This window comes from Leptodactylus fuscus, chromosome 2, assembly GCF_031893055.1.
Source record: "Leptodactylus fuscus isolate aLepFus1 chromosome 2, aLepFus1.hap2, whole genome shotgun sequence".
Classification (NCBI taxonomy): Eukaryota; Metazoa; Chordata; class Amphibia; order Anura; family Leptodactylidae; genus Leptodactylus; species Leptodactylus fuscus.
In genome coordinates this window covers 205432396-205452447 of record NC_134266.1, presented here as the reverse complement: position 1 = coordinate 205452447, position 20052 = coordinate 205432396, and the positions used below count along the sequence as shown (strand labels likewise).

The 20052-nt window shown below is 40.2% G+C and overlaps 1 protein-coding gene across 1 annotated transcript in view; it reads left to right on the top strand.

The window, feature by feature from the left end:
- The window catches only part of TDRD3 (tudor domain containing 3), a 224731-nt gene that overhangs the window by 190795 nt on the left and 13884 nt on the right, over positions 1–20052 (top strand). The window contains exons 11-12 of the mRNA XM_075265433.1: positions 6985–7820; positions 10514–10639. Of these exons, the coding sequence (XP_075121534.1) occupies positions 6985–7820; positions 10514–10639 (962 nt within the window). The remainder of the gene's footprint in view (positions 1–6984; positions 7821–10513; positions 10640–20052) is intronic.

Genomic DNA, 20052 nt, shown 5'->3' with positions numbered 1-20052 from the left:
TTCAGAAGAATATTTGTCAGACACTGATGTTGATGAGAGGACTCGGCGTGTAGTCTTGATTCTATCTCACAGGTGTTCAATGGGTTTGTGGTCATAGCTCTGTGAAGGCTAGTCAAGTTCTTCCACACCAGACTTACCCAACCATGTCTTTATGGATCTTTCTTTTGTGCACAGTGAAGATGGAACAGAAAAGGACCTTCCGCAAACTGTTCTCACAAAGTTGGAAACATACGATTGTCTAAAACATCTTTGTATGCTGGAAGCATTAAGATTTTCCTTTACTGCAACCAAGAGCCCTAACATCCCCATAGCATTCTATTTCTCTTCCGATTTAAAGTGATTTTCCCAATAATGCAAGTTATCCCCTATCCATAATTTGCAGATCAGTGGAAGTCCGACTGCTCAGACCCTCTGATTACATGCACTGCTCTGTTCATTTCAGTGGGTCTGCTGGAGATAGCCAAGTACTGTACTTTGGCTATCTTTAGCCTGCCCATTGAAATAAATAGATTCACTTGGTCACTGTTTTGCTCAGAATGGTGGACAAAAGTCAGCTGTTCTGATCAATAGGGGTCTGAGCAGCCAGACCCCCACCAATGCATAGGGGATTACTACCTGTGGTGTAAAGACTCCTTTAACGTTACAGTTGGCAGAGTACAGTCAGACTGGTAATATTCTCCTTTATGTTGACTTTCTAAGGGGGCGTTCACACTGCTGTCGGTGTCCGACAGGTAGTGTCCGCTCCTAGTGTCCGCTCAAAATCTGGCACGGACACTAGGAGCAGACACTAGCTGTGTCCGTAACACCTGTCATTTATTTAAATGGGCATCGGGTGCGTTCTTTTGCACTCCGTGCACTTCCTTCCCTGTCCGCATGTAAAGATGTCCGACTTCTCAAGCGGACAGAAGAACCCTACATGTCGGGTTTTTCTGTCCGCTTGAAAAGTCGGACATCTTTACATGCGGACAGTGAAGGAAGGGCACGGAATGCAAAAGAACGCACCCGATCACCATTTAAATAAATGACAGGTGTCACAGACACAGCTAGTGTCTGCTGCTAATGTCCGTGCCAGATTTTGAGCGGACACTACCTGTCGGACACCGACGGTAGTGTGAACGCCCCCTAACCTGCTGGGAATTCATTTATCGGTAAATATGAATTTTTTTTGTTACTCTTAATGCACAATGGATACAAACAACATGGCATTTTAGTTGCATATACACATCTTAGTCTATTTCCGTCAATGCTACACTCGAAGGGGAAGACATCCCACCATTCCCGTGACCTGCGTAGACCTTAACAGAGAATACAGAAAAAGACTTTTTTTTTTTTTTTTTTTTTTTTTTTAGTGAGACAGCCTTTTAAGAGGTTAAGAGATAGGAAGAAAAAATGAGGAGGACAAATTACTTCAAAATGGCTTTTAGCTGCACGGAAGCTTTTAGATGGTGTATGTATATTTTAACTTTTTTCTGAGGTGAAGTATCAGGATGCTAGGTGCTGGATGTGTCATATACATGAGCAACTGTTACAGATGACATGCATTGATTTGCTCTTTCAAAGCCTTTATGTAAATCCTTAAATCAATAATTCAGACAGTTCAATTGGAAGGCAGCAAAAGTAATAAACTGCTAGCAATCTGCGGAAATTAGTAGGAACATGGAAAAGGTGTGACTGCCATTGACAGTTTTGAATCCAGTTAAATGTCCTTCATCTGGTACCCAGTTAGTATTCAGATTTACTGTGTGCATCTCTGAAGCTTGTAATTGACTTTAATATGTGTTTATCTGTTTTCTATCATCAAACGTCATTGCTGGCAAAAAGAAGCCTTGTCTGTCTTAGTGCAATTCTGCAGCTTGTCATCTTCATGAGCAAGACATTCAGATATAATAGACCTTTTCCACCAATTTATTGTACTGTACAAATCAATAGTCCCATAAAGGTTGTAAGAAACTAGCAAGATCATGGTCTATGCCTCTCCTGGGAAAACGATGCATGCCAAATTCCCCTTTCCCTGTGAAAAAAAAGTGATCCTAATACTATTATTTTTCAGCCAAATCCCAGTGCTATGCCATTTCTTCCTAATACCTTCATAAACTGTCCAAATAATAGGGTCACACATTGTCCAAACAATAATTTTCAGGCCAAAACCAATGCACATGAGTGTCCTTAACTGACTTAAAGGCCATTTGGAAATGGATGTTGATTTTGTCTACACAATGGGGTAGATTTATTATTGCCCTATGCCAGGATTCTAGCATAAAAAAAAAAAAAAAAAAAGTCAGACTTTTTAAGCACTAATAAGGACAGAAGTTGTAGCTGCCATTTTTACGCCACCTTCACCGCTGTCTAAAAAGATGTGTATGTTTATCAACATTTTTACCTGTTTTCTGACATAAATAATAATGGCTGGTTCCATATCAGATCCAAGCTGGCATAGATTTCAGTATTGCAGCATAGGCTGCTAGAGGATGGCTCTAAGTTATGCCTAGGCTTGCCCTTCAACATAAACTAAAGTGTATCCTGTGCAGGGCATATCAAGACCAGCGTTTTTGCCAGTCATTAGAGACTGTCATGATCTCCTCTGACATCTTAGTTTTAGTAAATATGTTGGTTCCCAATTATAGAGCTTTTTTTAATGCTCTGTGATGTTCCCTTACTCTATTTCTTCTGAAAATGTATTACCTGTTAAGGATGTCCATATACAAAGTGACATTGTCCAGTCTGTGCTGACAGTATCAGACTATGTGCGGACACATTACTTTGACATGGCAATAGCCATATATTAATTTATTTTCTAATTTCCAGTAGCAGCAGTTATTTGTAAGCAAAGATTCTTCAGAATCATTGTTTTATATGAAATACAAGTTTTGACCCATTTTACAGGTCCATTCTAAACAATGGCCTGTTCCATTTTTGTCTATTTTGACTGCCACAAAACAACCATCAAAGTCCAATGAAAGCAGACTGTAAAATTCTCTCCAGGCAACCTTGTAACTGAGCTGTTACCAGGGAAAATTCGTATACATTTGTATTGCCAGTATGTACAGCTGTAACATTTGCCAAAGGCGAGATGGTCACTTCAAATGGCCATATCTCCGGTTTTATACCACCTAGAAAATTTGGAACTTTATATTTAGCAGTTCATGTACTGATGTCTTGCAGCATACGAAAGTGGAGAATCTTACAGCTTGTTTTCTATTAAAGAGAAGGTTAATTAAATATATTGCAAAAATGTTCACCAAACAATTCCTGACGCAATGGAAAAAAAAAAAAACAGCTATTACATTTTAAATGGTAGACAAATAAGAAAGTCTGTCTCTCAAGGCCGCAAGGATTTTATCTGAGACCTTACAGGGTGGTGAAATTGGTTCAGCAGATGAATGATCAGGGGGAACAAGATCAGGTTTTTGAGGTAGAGTTGTTATATAAATCTACAGCAACGCCAGAAGTGACTACTGTGGGAAATAGAATATATTCAAGGCTAGAGCGCTCCGTTGCGAAAATGCAGCATTTTAGCTGCAATAGAAACACCGCAGCAATAAAAAGTTGCATTTTACTTGCAAAGTGGATGAATTCTGGCTAAGCCAATATCTTGATATCGATGTAGACACGCAAGTACTTGACAGAGACCCTCTCAACCACCTGTCCTTCAATGGGCAGGGTAGGTGGACAGGTGCTCTTCCTTTTCAAAGTCAATCACCATCTCCCTGCTGGAGGCAGTTTGCTTCACTCCACCCTGAAATTTCCTCCAGCACCCTTCTATATTCTTTGTCATCTCCTTATGTGATCAGGCCAACAATCACTCAGTCGTTGGAGTATTTTTGGAGAAAACAGGAACCAGAATGATACTTGAAGCCAGTGGTGTATATATAGTGAACAGAAATGGTCCTAGGATGGTACCTTGTGGCGCCCCATCGCACCTGACAATTCTATCAGAGAAACATCTACCTAAACTGTTGAGGTTTAAGTGAGGGAATATGTGGTCCAGTTCACTAAGGCACTCTGTACATTAAGCTTTCTCATTTTCTGCACAAATAGATGGGGTTTGATTGTGTAGAACACACTGCTAAAATCAAAGAATATCATCTAAACCAGGGGTCTCAAACTCAATTTACATGGGGGCCGCTGGAGGTAGAGTCTGGGTGAGGCTGGGCCGCATCAGGTTTTCCACAAGCTATGCTCACCGGTTTAATGCCCCCTCCAGTTGTCCCCAGTTTAAGTGCCCCCCTTCATCTACCCTCAGTTTCATCTCCCCCACCATTTTTCCCCCAGTTTGATATCCCCCTTCATTTGCCCAATTTTATGTCCCCCCTCCATCTGTCCCCAGTTTTATGTCGTCCCTCCATCTGCCCCAGTTTCATGTGCCCCATCCATCTGCCCCCCAGTTTCATATTCCTTTCCATCTGCCCCAATTTCAGATACCCCCTTCATCTGCCCCCATTTTCATGTCCCCCTTCCATCTGTGACCCCAGGTTCATGTCCCCCCCTCCATCTCTGCCCCTAGGTTACTGACACACACACACTGACACACACACACACTCCATCTCACATTCCTCTCAGTACTACATCTCTTCATCTTTCAGCCGGCACACTAAGACACACCTCCAATAGTCACGTGACGTCTGACGTCACACACAGGTCCTTGAGTCTTAAACTTCAGCAGTACTAGCTTTCCACTGATCACCCATCGCTTTTATTGCTGTTATAAGAGCGGGGGAGTGATCGGAGGAAGGAAAGTTTAAGAAAACAGTTAAACTTTCCTCCAATCACTCCCCCGCTCTTATAACAGCAATAAAAGCGATGGGTGATCGGTGGACAGCTAGTACTGCTGAAGTTTAAGACTCAAGGACCTGTGTGTGACGTCAGACGTCACCTGACTATTGGAGGCGTGTCTTAGTGTGCCGGCCGAAAGATGACTATAGCGGGACATGCAGGGAGCTGCGCGGGGGCTGCAAACTTTCGTCCCGAGGGCCGCAGTTGGCCCACGGGCCGCAAGTTTGAGACCCTGATCTAAACAGATGCCTCGCTTCTGCCAAGATGGGAATACTCTCTGTGCAGAAGATAGTCAATCCCCATCCTTGACCTCTAAGCAAATTGGAGGTTGTCCAGGGTGTAGGTCACGCAATCCTTGAGTGAAGCAAGCAATATCTGTCTCACATTCACTTCTAATCCAGTTTGAGCCCTTCTATGCAGTGAGGCAGTAAACCTAAAACTCGGTGTCAATGTTGGTGGAATCTTTAGTAATAGAAGATATTAGGTCAGTGTTTGTACTGTGTTTTTGCTACTTGGTTACAAATCTATTCAGTTTTTAGTCATTTTTAAAGAATCCTGTTAGCTCTGCTACAGACTGAATCATAATAATAATGTCAACCAATTTCATCAATTCTTTTTACTGTATGTGATTCCACAGTTGCGGATTCAGATCACATTTATTGTGATATCAATGTAATAAAGTAATGTAGGTTCTCCCATTCGCCATAATCTAAATGGGATATTGTATAAAAATATAGCATTTTTTTATTCCACTAACATTGTTTCATGCCTTCAGATGTTTCATGGAGTTGGCCTTATTGAGGTAAGTGTTACAGTGATACATTTATTATACTGCCAACCTGTTACTAAGACCAGGCCTATGCTATTAATTTCGCTATGACACATCTCACACAGACAAAGACCAGAGTGTGTAGCTACGTTTATCACTTCTAATGAAATTTAATGCAGACATATATATTTTCATTAGCTGCAATACCCTGCAATCTTTGGACAGGTGTTATTGCTGGTGTCACTGTTCAGCCCTATCTTTACGGAAATTTTAGCTGTTACCGAGGTGTTTGATTTTACATGGTGTTGACATTGGTGGTTATTAGATTTCTAATTGTTCCCATTGAACCGCAGCTGTTCAAAATTGAAAACTTGTTAAGTGCAATGTTTACTGACCGTAGAAAAGTTTCCGAAAGACAGAAATTCTTGTTCTATAGATTAGCAACAGATCAGGACAAAGGTTTGTCTCTACAAAGAGTATTAGAGAAAATATTCAAAAGTCTGCAAAATTATTTCCTTATATTTGCAAAAATGTTAGTTGTTTTTTAATTGTCTACAAATTTAAAGGGATTCTACCATTAAACTACCTTTTTTTCTAATGAACACGTCGGAATAGCCTTAAGAAAGGCTATTCGTCTCCTACCTTTAGACGTGGTCTCCGCTGCGCTGTTCCGTAGAAATACTGGTTTTAACCGGTATGCAAATGAGCTCTCCGCAGCAATGAGGGCGGGCCCCAGCGCTGAAACACCGATGAGCGTGTCCCCATTGCTACCCAGAGCTCTTTCCTGTGCCGCCTCCTTCTTCTGCAGTAACTCCACCTCTTCTGGCTTCTCTTGCTCATGTAGTTCTATACAGGAGCATAGAAAGGCCACCCCAAAATGGCCGCCGGCCAGCTCCTGTATTGAACTGCAAGAGCGGCTACCCCAAAATGGCCGCCGGCCGGCTCCTGTATTGAACTGCAAGAGCGGCTACCCAAAAATGGCCGGCGGCCATTTTTGGGTAGCCGTTCAATACAGGAGCTGGCCGGCGGCCATTTTGGGGTGGCCTCTCTATGCTCCTTTATAGAACTACAAGAGCAAGAGAAGCCAGAGGAGGCGGAGTTGCTGCAGAAGAAGGAGGCGGCGCAGGAAAAAGCTCTCGGGCAGCAATGGGGACACGCTCATCGGCCTTTCAGCGCTGGGGCCCGCCCTCATTGCTGCGGAGAGCTCATTTGCATACAGGTTAAAACCGGTATTTCTACGGAACAGTGCGGCGGAGACCACGTCTAAAGGTAGGAGACGAATAGCCTTTTTTAAGGCTATTCCAACGTGGTAATTAGAAAAAAAAAGTAGTTTAATGGTAGAATCCCTTTAAGTACAGTTTTGTTAATTGGAAAACCCAGTTCAGAAGAAGGAGATCTTTCAATATTTACACATTTTTAATTTTGATCTTACCTTCTTGTAGACAACAAGCCACCAACTCAACCTCAAAGCCAAGGACAACACAGAGTTCAAAGTTTCGAGCAGAATGGAGTAAAGGATTACAACCAATCTCGTCAGTTTTCCCGGAGTGATACTAGAGGTCCAAGGAATGAAAAGCCTCCTCGTTTCCAAAGAGAAGTACATGCATCTAGACAATTTGAAGGAAACGGGCCACCAAGAAGTCGAGAAAAACACAGTTCAGAGCCATGGATTGAAGACAGGAGTAAGTGTGAAAGAGGATATCAAAGAAATGATAGGTTAAAAGATTTTTCACATTCTTCCTCTAGTTACCAAAATGATGGTACATTTAAAAAAAGAGATAATACTATGCAATGTAGGACCATGAAAGGTCCTAACCTCCTTGAAACAAGAGAGGACACCAGCATTCAGAATAACAATACAGAGGCTGCTCAGCAAAAACGTGGTAGAAGAGAAGACCAAAGACATAACTCAGAGTTCTATGTTGACAGGAGACCACGGACAAGTAACAGTGACGCATTCACTGGTTTATCAAACGAGAAAATTTTTAGTGCCAATATGGAATCTTCTAACTATCATGCAACATTAGTAAAAGATGGTGCTAATGATTTACCGAACGGAGAACTTGAACAGAAAGGACGAAGAATTGGCCCTATAAAACCAATAGGATCAAATCTGAATTCAGCACAAGAGGATAGAAATAAGATGTTGTTATACACCAGTAACTCTAAAAAAAGATCTGGTCCAATAAAACCGGACCGAATTCTGGACAACGTCTACACGGCCTTTAGCTGGAGACCGGGGGATGAATGTTTAGCTCTTTACTGGGAAGATAATAAGGTATGATATTCAGACATATCGAGAAAAGCTTTTTTATTTAGATTAGGATTATTATGGAGTATTTGCTATTGATATATTACAGAACCTGCACTATTATTATGCATCCATCCATATAGATGGTAAAGTTATACCATATGTAGCGGACATTTTTCCATCATGGACAGGCAGATTTTGCCACGGAGTGTGCTGTAGAGTTGCACATGGCAAAGGCATCATTAATATTTCCAAACAAAATCAGATTTTATGGTTTGAATTTTTCCATTGACGTGTATTATATATGTATTACTGAGCATGTGCTGACTCAGCAAGGGTAATAAATACAATTCTTGTTGTAGTCTTTATACTAAAATCTTTTCATTTTCTCTGATAATTGTTCATATTAATTATACCTTTTAATACAAGCGGGTAATTTTTTTTTTTAATTAGCTGCTTGGAATTAGCTACAAAAGTAACAGAAACCAAACTAACCTCACCGATCCCGCTCTGCTCTCACTCTGACACTTTAAAGGGAGTCTATCTTTGGCTCTAGTGATTTCTAACTAAGCATATATTTGCATAGCCTTTAGAAAGTCTATTGTAGCCAAACGTTTTATTCATAAATCCTACAAGCCATTTTTAAATTAGCCCTCTTTTATGGATATGCTAATTATTCTGCATGGAGCACCGGAAGTCTTTACAATGTTCCCTGAGCACTGGTTGTGTGATATGTGTAAAGAAGGGGTAGGTGAGAGCAGGGAAGGCCGAGGACACAAGCGGTGCTCTGGGAACATCGCAAAGACTACTGGTGCTCCGTTCAGAATAATTAGCATATCAATAAAAGTAAGCTAATTCAAAAACAGCTGGGAGGATTAATGAATAAAAGGTATGTCTGAAATTGCCATTCTAAAGGCTATGTAAATATATGCTTAGTTAAAAATCACTATAGCCAATGATAGACTCCCTTTAAGAACTCCACGAGTCTCTGCTTCTTGGCCTATCTGAATGCACAGGAAATGCTTGAAAGCCAGTCAGTGGCATAGTCAAATCACATAGGAAGCATCAAAATGAGACTACCTGAGGATCGCTGAGGTGATTATTGCTTCTTTTATTCTTTTAGTCAATTGAGCCACTTGTGAGGAAAAAAAAAAAGATTTTATATATTGAGACTTCTGGATATATATATGTATTTATTGATGCAATGATTACTATTCCATTATGATGATGGTTGAATAGTAATATATCGATATGCCACCTTTTCCCCAGTGGTGGTGTTACTGTAGAAGTGACTGTCAAATTCTACCACTGCTCAGGGTTCTCTATGATTACCATGGACTCCTCTAAAGCAGATGTATAAGGCTGACCACCGCTGTCTATTATAGCTGGTGCCAGGAGAAGAAAACCTACATTTAATATATAGCTGGTTACTGTGGACCCCTCCTCTGATAGAGAGTGCACAGGGGGACTTAAATGTTACCATGTGGAAATGCTGCATCTTATTCACCGTTTTAACCCTTTATTGCAACAGCCATGTGTCTTTTTTTTTTTCTTCTTTTTCCATTTTAGAGAGGTAAAATGTCTAAATAAACTTTGTTCCCATTATGACCAGTCCATATTTGGGAATAAGTTTTTATATATTTTTTTTTTCATAGTCAAAGCATTTTGTGACACAAGGATGCCTAATGTGCATTTGTCTTTACTTCTATATGTATTGTAGCGAAGGAGGGATTGATTTGAACTTTCACAATTTTTTATTTAATTAAAATATGTAAATATATATTTTAGAAACTGTTACTTTTTTCAGTTCCATTTTTGTCCCCCATAGCCCCAGGGGGCTTAAACCTATTGCAGTCTGTGGTAAAATTCTTGTATAACTATTTAAGTGTTCTACTGGCAAGCCTCAATAGTTGTATATTGTAGCAAGCCTGGGAGCCTTCATAAGACTCCTGTTTCCTATAACAACCAAATGACTCCTGCCATCTTGGCATGCAGAAATCAGTTGGGTGTGAAAGCAACAGAGCCCCTAAGGTGCAATGGTCATATCTGACCACTGTATAGAGTGGGTTAAGTGCTTGCGATGAGAGACGTCTTTACTCACAGGCACTGCCGCCAGGTCTCTGCTGCCTGAAACTGAGTGGCATTTCTGAATGTTGATCGAGTAGTCCATCATTGTATGCTTATGAAGGAAGGGTTCACTTGTTACCAATACTCACTTTAACAGCCTTTGAGAAAGATTTCAAAAAGTTGAAAGCTCATAACACATTGCATTGCATGTCTTCAGAAATGACAACTGGGTCAGGAATTTTTTTTAGGAGTAGTTATGTACCCCTGGGAATATTTTTGACCAAGAAGACAATACTTTCTCATAAGAGTGTTACTATATGGGTAACAAAGAACTTTTTTTTATTTAGTTATACCTGTAGTTGATTTCCTTTTTTTGTATTGTAAGTCAGGAAAGTATTAAAACTCTGTTTATGAATTTCATAAGCAACAATGTTATCTGGTTGTAAATTTCAAGGTCTTTCAAGTGGTTTATACATTGATCTAGGGAGAAAGTAGCCGCATGATATTTTAACTTTTTAAGCATTAGAAACATAAACTGATGAAAATATACTAATAGAACCCCAAGTGACTGAAGCGCGTGGTATGAACTTGCTTGAACTTACCTGCTTGAACAAGTGTGTTCTTTTACGTGTAAAACGTGTATCTGTTTACAGTATTACAAAGCTGAAATTGAAGCCCTCCATTCTTCTGGAAGCACAGCGGTGGTGAAATTTAGTGACTATGGGAACTATGAAGAAGTACTATTAGAAAACATCAAGCCAATTCAGGCAGAAGCATGGGTAAGTAAAGACTGGAATACGAAATTTAAAATTAGGACTTGTGGTAGAACTGTGTCAAGGTGTGTATACAGCACATTGACAGCGGGAATGGTAAGACCCAGTTGTCAGTTTATAGTCATTCAGGTAGTAGTATTATGGTAAGTATTCCTTCTTAGTATGGTATGATTACATTTAACAATACACATCAGAGCATTGGCTTCCTACACTCTTGCCCCAACCAAAAGGGAGAAATTAAGTAAGTTTTTACTTTACAGGTGAGATTGTGAACCGGATGTCTTTTTGCTAGCTAAACGTGTGATGGGTTCCTGTGGGTCTAATGCGTTATATCTCTGTGGTTGGATATGATAATCGCATTCGTACTGCATTCTGCAACTGCTACAATAGCTCAGAGGTCAGTTGGCGTCTTTTGGTCTGAAATCGGCACTCACAGGATTAATGCCCAGACAACTGTGGGGTAAGAAGGGGAGGATATGAAAGACTGTTAAATACATCATTCAGAAATATCTTACCATGGATAAAAAGTAAAATCCATTTTCTCCTACAATCCCCTACCATGAATGTCTGACAACAAGGTAAAATTCACATTCCCCATAATCCATATAACATTGTCCTCACAGAAATGTGTGAAATATCCACAGGCAATGGATGGAAGATGTGGGTTCCACCTATAGGATTAAAAGCACCCCTTTAAGTCAACATTCCTTGTTCCATAAGAAGTAACTATAACTTATACAGTATATCTGACAATGCGAGGAAGTTGTTGGCCAAGATCCAGAGTGAATTGTTCAGGAGTGGAATGACATGGACTGTTGCAGTTGATCCTTACCTTCCCGGCATTGACTCCAAAAATAAATCCTGTATGCGGTTTTATTTTGCGTATCAATGACCATATCATAGATTCTATTCTGTAGGTAGAAAGGATGAAGGCTGATTTAGTCCTGAAGTGGCAGGAATCCCTGGGCATGGAAAGACTCGTACAACACTTTTCTTTCATCTCTTTTTATTTCTCTTTTGAACACCTCTAGAGTAAATACTGTCAGATTGCTTTTATTATAGAACAGTGAGAATAGGTAGTGAAGCATTAATAAAGTGACTGTATCCTGATAATATGTTGTGTGAACAGTAATTTGCTGTATTTTTCATTTACTTAACCAAACATTAGCTGCCCCGATCAATATTAATTTGTGTTATGGTGTAATCTTTGAGATGTAAACAGAAAAATCAATGTGCCCTAATTTATGTAATACACATCTTCTCGCTTGCTATAATTCACCTAGTAGACATTTCTCATTAAGTTTGGTACATCTTGTGTTTTCCTTTTACCTCTGGCGATGCAGCAGTATTGTCACTTCAGTTCAGCTTTTTTCCCTCGTCTTACGGGTGTAATTGCCATAAATTAGATTAGGAAAGTTTTTATACTATTTCCCATTTCCATATTTTTTATCTCATTTTGTATGTATACATCATAGAGTATATCTAGCATATATATATTTCATTTCCTTTTTTTTCCATAAGAGTTTGTGCAACGCTTTGTTCTAGCTATAATTCCTTAGCCACAATAATAACTGCTTAACGTCACACAAAAAATATAGGGCAATACTGGGTAGTGCTATCAAAATAAACCACTTTTGGCCAACAGGCCAACTACCACATAAAAGACAATATAATTATAAAAAATGTATAAATTTATTAGAAAGATACATAAATAAATAATAAATAATAAATAGATTTAGAGGTAATTAATGCAACCAACATTGGATGCAATGACACACATAGTGATAGGCTTCTGTGAGGTAATATGCTTTTACATTTTAGTCAATACAATATTCAATGAAAAAAGTTTTTTAGCCCCATAAAAATGGGTATCATTCCCTATATATGAATATTTGAAGATTACAGGACATTAGTAACTCTTAATAGAGAAACAGTACATTTACACTTGATATTGTAGACATAAAAGAGGTATATAGGCTGCAATGAACATTACCTGTATGTGTATCATGTATCAGAACGCGCCCCGACGCGCGTTTCACCACGCAAGTGGCTTCGTCAGGGGGAATTAGCTAATCTTTCTAATAAGTTTATACATTTTTTATAATTATGTTGTCTTTTATGTGGTAGTTGGCCTGTTGGCCAAAAGTAATAATAACTGCTTGTAATATTCTCGAAGTCTTCTCTTTGTTTCTAGTTCACTTTCATTCGGTTCATGTTGTAGAATGTCACAAATATGGCTGATTCTAGTTGCTACCATTCTTTAATATTCTTTTGTTCATCTTTATTTGCTCTTGTATAATGGTTGGTGGGTTAGTACTTGATGGTGGGTGGGTATGATACTGGTTATATATCTGGGGCTTGTTGAGGTATTAGGGGCATCCTAACCACATCTACTTCAGAAAGGCTCAGCCATGGCAGTAATAGCTGTCCAGTGTTGCTGCTAATACCTGTTTTACCAGCAGGATCATTGCTATTGCGCCTGATGCGAATGGCTGGGGTTGCAGTCACATATGGTTACCATATTAAGATGGCCCAATGCAAATGTTTGGGCACCCTGTATGGTTAGTACCTAGTAGCACCCCATTTGGTAAGTATAACAGCTTCTAAATGCTTTTTGAAGCTTTTTGAGTCTTTCAATTCTTGCTTGAAGGATTTTCATCCATTCTTCCTTGGAAAAGTCTTCCAGTTCTGTGAGATTCCTGAGTCGTCTTGTATGCACTGCTCTTTTGAGATCTAGCCACAGAATGGTATTCAGATCAGGGGAAGGTGAGGGCCATGGTAAAACCCTCAGTCATCTGCTTTGTAGACCTCTACCGTTTTCATTTTCAGAGTTCTAGGCTGCTCCTTAGAAAAACCCATGGCTGCTGTTTTTTGGCACACAAGGAGGCTGGGTATTTATAAAGCTGTAAAATTTGCATCACTTGGCCCTTCCTAACAATTATAGTGAACACGTTATAACCCGAATTGGCTAATTAAGGTCTGAGAACTTGGCCAAAGTTATCTGAGCACACAAATCTACAAGGGTTCCCAAACTTTTGCAGGACATTCATTTCCCTATTTCACTCTAAAATTGTATTCAAACATAATACACTGATATTGCTTAATATTATAGACAAGTGTGATTAATCTCTAACTTTTTGCATTTTAAAGATCATTTCATCTTCAACTTGCTTAACTGTTCACAATGTCATTTTGACCGGGGTGCTCAAACTTTTGCATGCCACTGTATGTATGGGTGGTACATGGGACTCTCTGGGAGCCCTTGCCTTCTACTCAAAGGCAGGCCTTAAAAAATGCCTGTTAGCAGGTACTATGTACAGTCATCTCATCTACTTCTGTTGAGAGATTGTGTCAGACTCGTATATGTGTATCCAGTTGTTTCTTTTGCAAAGTCCAGCTCATAGATCTGTTCCATACTTAATAATAGTTTGTTCCTGAATTTATTTATGATATTGCTAAAACATAGTTTGCTGTTTAATGATGAAATCTTGCCTAGTATTCAGTGTCAGACTGGGATGCCTAAGGCCCACGAGTGGCATTGTTTCTAGGGGCCCACCGCAAGGACCCCTGCAAATCCACTGTACTGACACAACGTAGCTACAGATATTAACAATGCCATGATGCTCATCCACAATGTGATGTGCACCACCTAAACACATCTCTGCACTATGAGGCAAGCAAGCAGTGTGGCTCCTGAGATTGTTAACATCAACACGTCCCATACAACTATAGTCCCCACAACTGCAGTCATTTAAGAATATGGCAAGTGAGCAGTGCCCAGCATGCTAGCAATAATGGGAGCTGCATGTTCTGGTAAACATCTGATCTGCTGGGTTCTAACAGTCTAAAAGATCAGTGAGGGTCTAACACCAAGGGCACTTGCTGATCACCTGTTTGAAGGTACCATATGGCTTTTGCGAGCACCCTTACCTCTTCACTGTTTACATTGCGCACATCTGTTTTATAGTAAACATGCAAAGTAATTATACCCTGTGATATCAAATGTGTGCTATAAAGTAGATGGGGTGTGAAGTAAATAATGAAGGGCTCTACACAGTGAAATATGCTTTACCATAGCCCCCTCAAAGTAATAATAATAATACATTTTATTTATATAGCGCCAACATATTCCGCAGCGCTGTACAATTTATAGGGTTCAGATACAGACATACATAACAAAGAACGTCATTTCACACAATGGGACTGAGGGCCCTTCTCAAAAGAGCTTACAATCTATGAGGTAGAGGGGGTGACACAAGAGGTAGCAGGGGCGGCATTGCTTATACAGTGTTCAGACAATTTTGTGCATTAGGAATTGTGATAGGCTTGTCTGAAAAGATGCGTCTTTAGTTTGCGTTTGAAACTGTAGAAGTTGGGAGTTAATCTGATTGTCCGGGGTAGAGCATTCCAGAGAAGTGGTGCAGCTCGGGAGAAGTCTTGTATACGAGCATGGGAGGTTCTGATAATAGAGGATGTAAGTGTTAGGTCATTGAGTGAGCGGAGAGCACGGGTTGGGCGGTAGACAGAGATGAGGGAGGAAATGTAGGGAGGTGCGGCATTATGGAGAGCCTTGTGGATGAGAGTAATAACTTTATATTTTATTCTATAATGAATAGGCAGCCAATGTAGTGACTGGCACAAACCGGAGGCATCGCAGTAGCGTCTAGCCTGATAGATGAGCCTGGCCGCTGCATTCAGAATAGATTGTAGAGGAGAGAGTTTAGTGAGGGGAAGACCGATTAGTAAGGAATTACAGTAGTCAAGGCGAGAATGAATCAGAGAGACAATAAGTGTCTTTAGTGTATCTCTGGTAAGGAAAGGGCGTATTCTGGAGATGTTTTTGAGGTGGAGGTGACATGAACGTGCGAGTGATTCAATATGAGGGGTGAAGGAAAGGTCTGCGTCAAATATGACCCCAAGGCAGCGGGCATGCTGCCTAGGAGTTATAGTAAGGCCTGAGACTGCAATGGATATATCAGGGACAGATCTGTTAGATGGTGGAAACAGTAGTAGTTCAGTCTTAGAGAGATTTAGTTTCAGATAGAGCGAGGACATGATATTAGAGACAGCAGAGAGACAGTCACTGGTGTTCTGTATGAGTGCAGGGGTGATGTCACGGGAAGATGTGTATAAAGTATATCATCTTCCACAGTGGCCCCACACAGTGTAATATGCTCACAGTGGCCCCACACAGCACTATTTGCTGCACCATGCCCCGACACACAGCACAATATGCTTCACAGTGGCCCCACACAGCACAATATGCTTCACAGTGACCCCCATACAGCAAAATATGCTTCACAGTGGCCCCCACACAACATAATATGCTTCACAGTGGCCCCCACACAGCACAATATGCTTCACAGTGGCCCCCACACAGCACAATATACTTCACAGTGGCCTCCACACAGCACAATATGCTTCACAGTGGCCCACACACAGCACAATATGCTTCACAGTGGCCCCATACAGCAAAATATGCTTCACAGTGGCCCCCACACAGCACAATATGCTTCACAGTGGCCCCCACACAGCACAATATACTTCACAGTGGCCTCCACACAGCACAATATGCTTCACAGTGGCCCACACACAGCACAATATGCTTCACAGTGGCCCACACACAGCACAATATGCTTCACAGTGGCCCCATACAGCAAAATATGCTTCACAGTGGCCCCCATAAAGCACAATATGCTTCACAATAGCCCACACACAGCAGAATATGCTTCACAGTGGCCCCCATAAAGCACAGTATGCTTCACAGTGGCCCCACACAGAAGATCCCCTTATGCCACTTCAGGCAAACCCCACGAAATTCAACGAATATTCATGAGGTTCAACACTTTGATTAATTTTAGTGCTATTATTATACTCTGGGGTCATAATATGGATGATTTACTTCTCATATATTACAGACGCAACTTCCTGAAGTTCCTGCGGTTCATCATTGCCGCATTTAGAGAGCCATAATGCTATATTTGATGACCCGCTGGAAGTCCAGGTGTTTTTCGGCTGTATTATGGGCTCAAATTTTGTATTTTTATTTTTTTAAAAACCCCGCTATTATGCCCATCTGAAAGCTCACAAAAACTGGGAAGATTTATGGTGACAATGGGTGAAAATATCTTATGTGAATGGCAGAACTTTGTGCTTGTCAGAAATGTTTTATCATGCCAGCGAAGTGGTTAGCGTATCATACTTTATAAATATCAGGTATGGACAGTGTAAAATTAATCATGGTTTTCTATGTGTTGTAAAGTGTTTGGTGTAACTCTAGATTGACAGAAAACCCCTTTTTTAGGGATCTGCAGGTTTGAGAGCTTTTCCCTAGCCCTTTATGGATCCTTAGATATTGGCATTAGCAGCAATGACCTATTACATGCATCCTTGGCTTCTGAAGTGTCTCCCTGTCAGGGCGTATGACATACATGGCAGGGAAAATGGTTAAAGGAGGACCTTTCATCATTTTCCCTATCTTCAGTTCATTTCCTCCTTCAATAGTTACTTCTCCACTGATTCTAGGGCAGTTGAAATCTCTTCTCTAGCTCCCCACCATTCCCAAGCCATCAGTTCTGCTGAACCAATAATCTTTCTGCTGTAAGGTGGAGGAGGTAGAGAAAAATCCCATCTGCTCTAGAATCAGTTCATCTGTGCCAATTGAAGAACGCAAAGAAGTGGAGATGGTGAAGCTCCTGTGTAAGTGTCATTTAAACTGCTACATGTACATTATAAGGGCGCACATAATTCCCTAATATATTCTGCTCACCTATTTCTAAAACACAAGTGAAGCGTTAAGTGTAATGACCCCATATTACTCCAAATTATAGATGGGATAAAGCATGACCAAGGGAAAGATGGCAAATATCCAGATGTGTCTGTTTTCACTTGATAATATGAACATTTCATTTCAAAAGTTGTCAGAAATAAATGTAGTATTGATTTTCATATTTTTTTTAGTAATCTTTATTGTTGTCCACTGACAGGTTTCAGTATATGTGGCTCTTCTGGTGCGTCGTTTCGATGGGATGAGTGACTTTGTTAGTAAAGTTGACCCTTTTTGCCTTTTATTTCTCCATAGGTCTATTTTAGCAGTGTACAAGTAACCCACCAAGCCTAATTCTTTTTGTACTAGCACACATACGTGGTGCCCAATCTACACTGAACATTTCTGGCTAAATCTAATAAGGTTATAAGGTAACAGAAACACGCGTGACCACTGACTGATCGTGACCACAGAATAAAGCATCAAAAGGCTAGTGCTAAGCATAGCAAAATAACTATTCATATCAACATATTATCTCCCTGGAAATACATTACTGCTTCGTGTCATAACTTACACTTTCATTTATGGGTTTTTTTAGTGCTATTACTTATTACAAAACTATTAAAAAAAAAAAAACACTTATTTGTGCTTAGCAAGGACAAATACATTGACAGGCCATTATCTCAATTATTAGAGTTGAAAGTAACAAAAAAAGGGCTTTTGAAGTAATGTAAATGTAATTTACTAACTCTCCAGTTTTGAAAGGATATTTCTGTTTATTTGGAAACTATGATGAAATCTCCACTTTTCCAAGTGTCACTTGTCACAAATTGACCCCACTTTCTAACCTTTTCTTAGATGGTACTGGCTTAATAATGTTGGTGTGATATCCTGCCATGTATTAGTATAGCACTTTGTAATCACACACTTTCCAAGAGGATTGGCCTGCTGACACTTGTCCTTGCTTTCTTCCCATGGATTAATTACAGGATCTCAGCCACACAGATTCACTGAAATGTGATGAGATAACTTATTCGTACTATCTACCAGGAATTTGTTAAAGTGAAGTGCTGCATGAAGCGCCTGACTCTGAAACATTTGTAAATGTGTCTGATCAGCAGGGTGCAGTACATTGGTCAGTCATGGGAACTCCTGTAAAATTACAATGGAGGTGAAATTGAAAGTCAACCGTTCCCTGTTGAGTACTTGCTTTTAATAGCTGTTTGCTCAATTGCTTATATCAGTTATAATCATTGTAAGAATGCAGTGACACCGGGGCAGCCATTGATAATAAAATGTGCTCATCACTACTCTTCCTGGACCATTGACTATAATTGTTTGCTCTATGCCTTGATTTTTTCAGGTACCCTTCTTACATGCCTTTGCCATACTGCAAGGGTTAGTCAGTGAATAAAGCAGAGGGTGATGTATGGCATCATATCTGCATATAGGTCGTGGTGAATTCACAATATTTGGCTGTGTTCTAGTACTAGTGTGCTGAATATAACCAGATTATCAGATACAGATGTTGCATATTTTAATTTGACACTGATAACTTGCTTCAGTGTGATACAGATGTAACTTAAATGAAGTCTGTTATCAGAACCTAGCATGTGATCCCAGCCCTGCAGAGAGATAGGTTAGAGTCACCTGAATCAAACAGTGTTTTGCCATTGTGTTTCGGCCTCTGTTACACAGGTATATCCCTTTTTTTTTTCTGTATACAAATTAAGGAGTGTGGCCTAGCATGGGCACAGACATACAATGTTAAGTTCCCACTAAAGATCCGGCAACTCCTGCCATATGTCTTTTGGATATTTCTTTGACATCTCTTCTTACAAGCTTACTGACCATCTACGCAGTCACTATGTTTGGAAAAACAAATTCCCAGCAAGAGATGGAGATGACTGGAGTTATGGCCTAGGCACAGGCACATGGAGAGAAATGTTATTTCTGTTTTTGTTCATGTGTGCGTATGTTGGTTGTTTGAGACAGCAACAAGCTGTTACATCAGGTAGGAGGAGAAAAGGAAGGTTCCCAATGGTAATCTCAACAAAGTACCAAAAGACTATCTCAGTCTCACCATGGCTACAGTTAATGTGGTGGTGGCATTAGTGGTGGCATGGAATATAAAGGTACTCAGGGATGCCTACAAATGATGTGTGGTATTTATATGCTGCGGTATGATGTCTGTTGCAGACATGTCTCACTCCTGAGCTTGGCGTTAGCAAAGGCATTTCACTCTATTTATTCTACGTTTTCCTGAGGAATGACAATACTGATTAAATATTCCATTTCAATATCGGTCCTCTATAGATCTGGACAGGAGCTTTATATATTTCTATTGTGGGATCCATGGGATACATTGTAACCATGTCCCCTTACATAGGAGAGGGCTTATCAAAAGTGTCAACATTTATGGATTCCTCCCCAGATGCCCCAATTCTAACCTTTGGAGATTTCAATAATTATTTACACCCTCAACTTTAATAGTTGGATGGCAACTCATGAGAGTATGAGCACAGGCATGTTTTCTGTATTTGGGGGTATGGTTGTGTGATCTGTCGAGCAGTCGTCATATTGATTTTGCTATAGGCAACTCAAGGGTGTTCCGCTTGGAATAGTTACCAAGAAGTAGCTCTGACAATGCTCA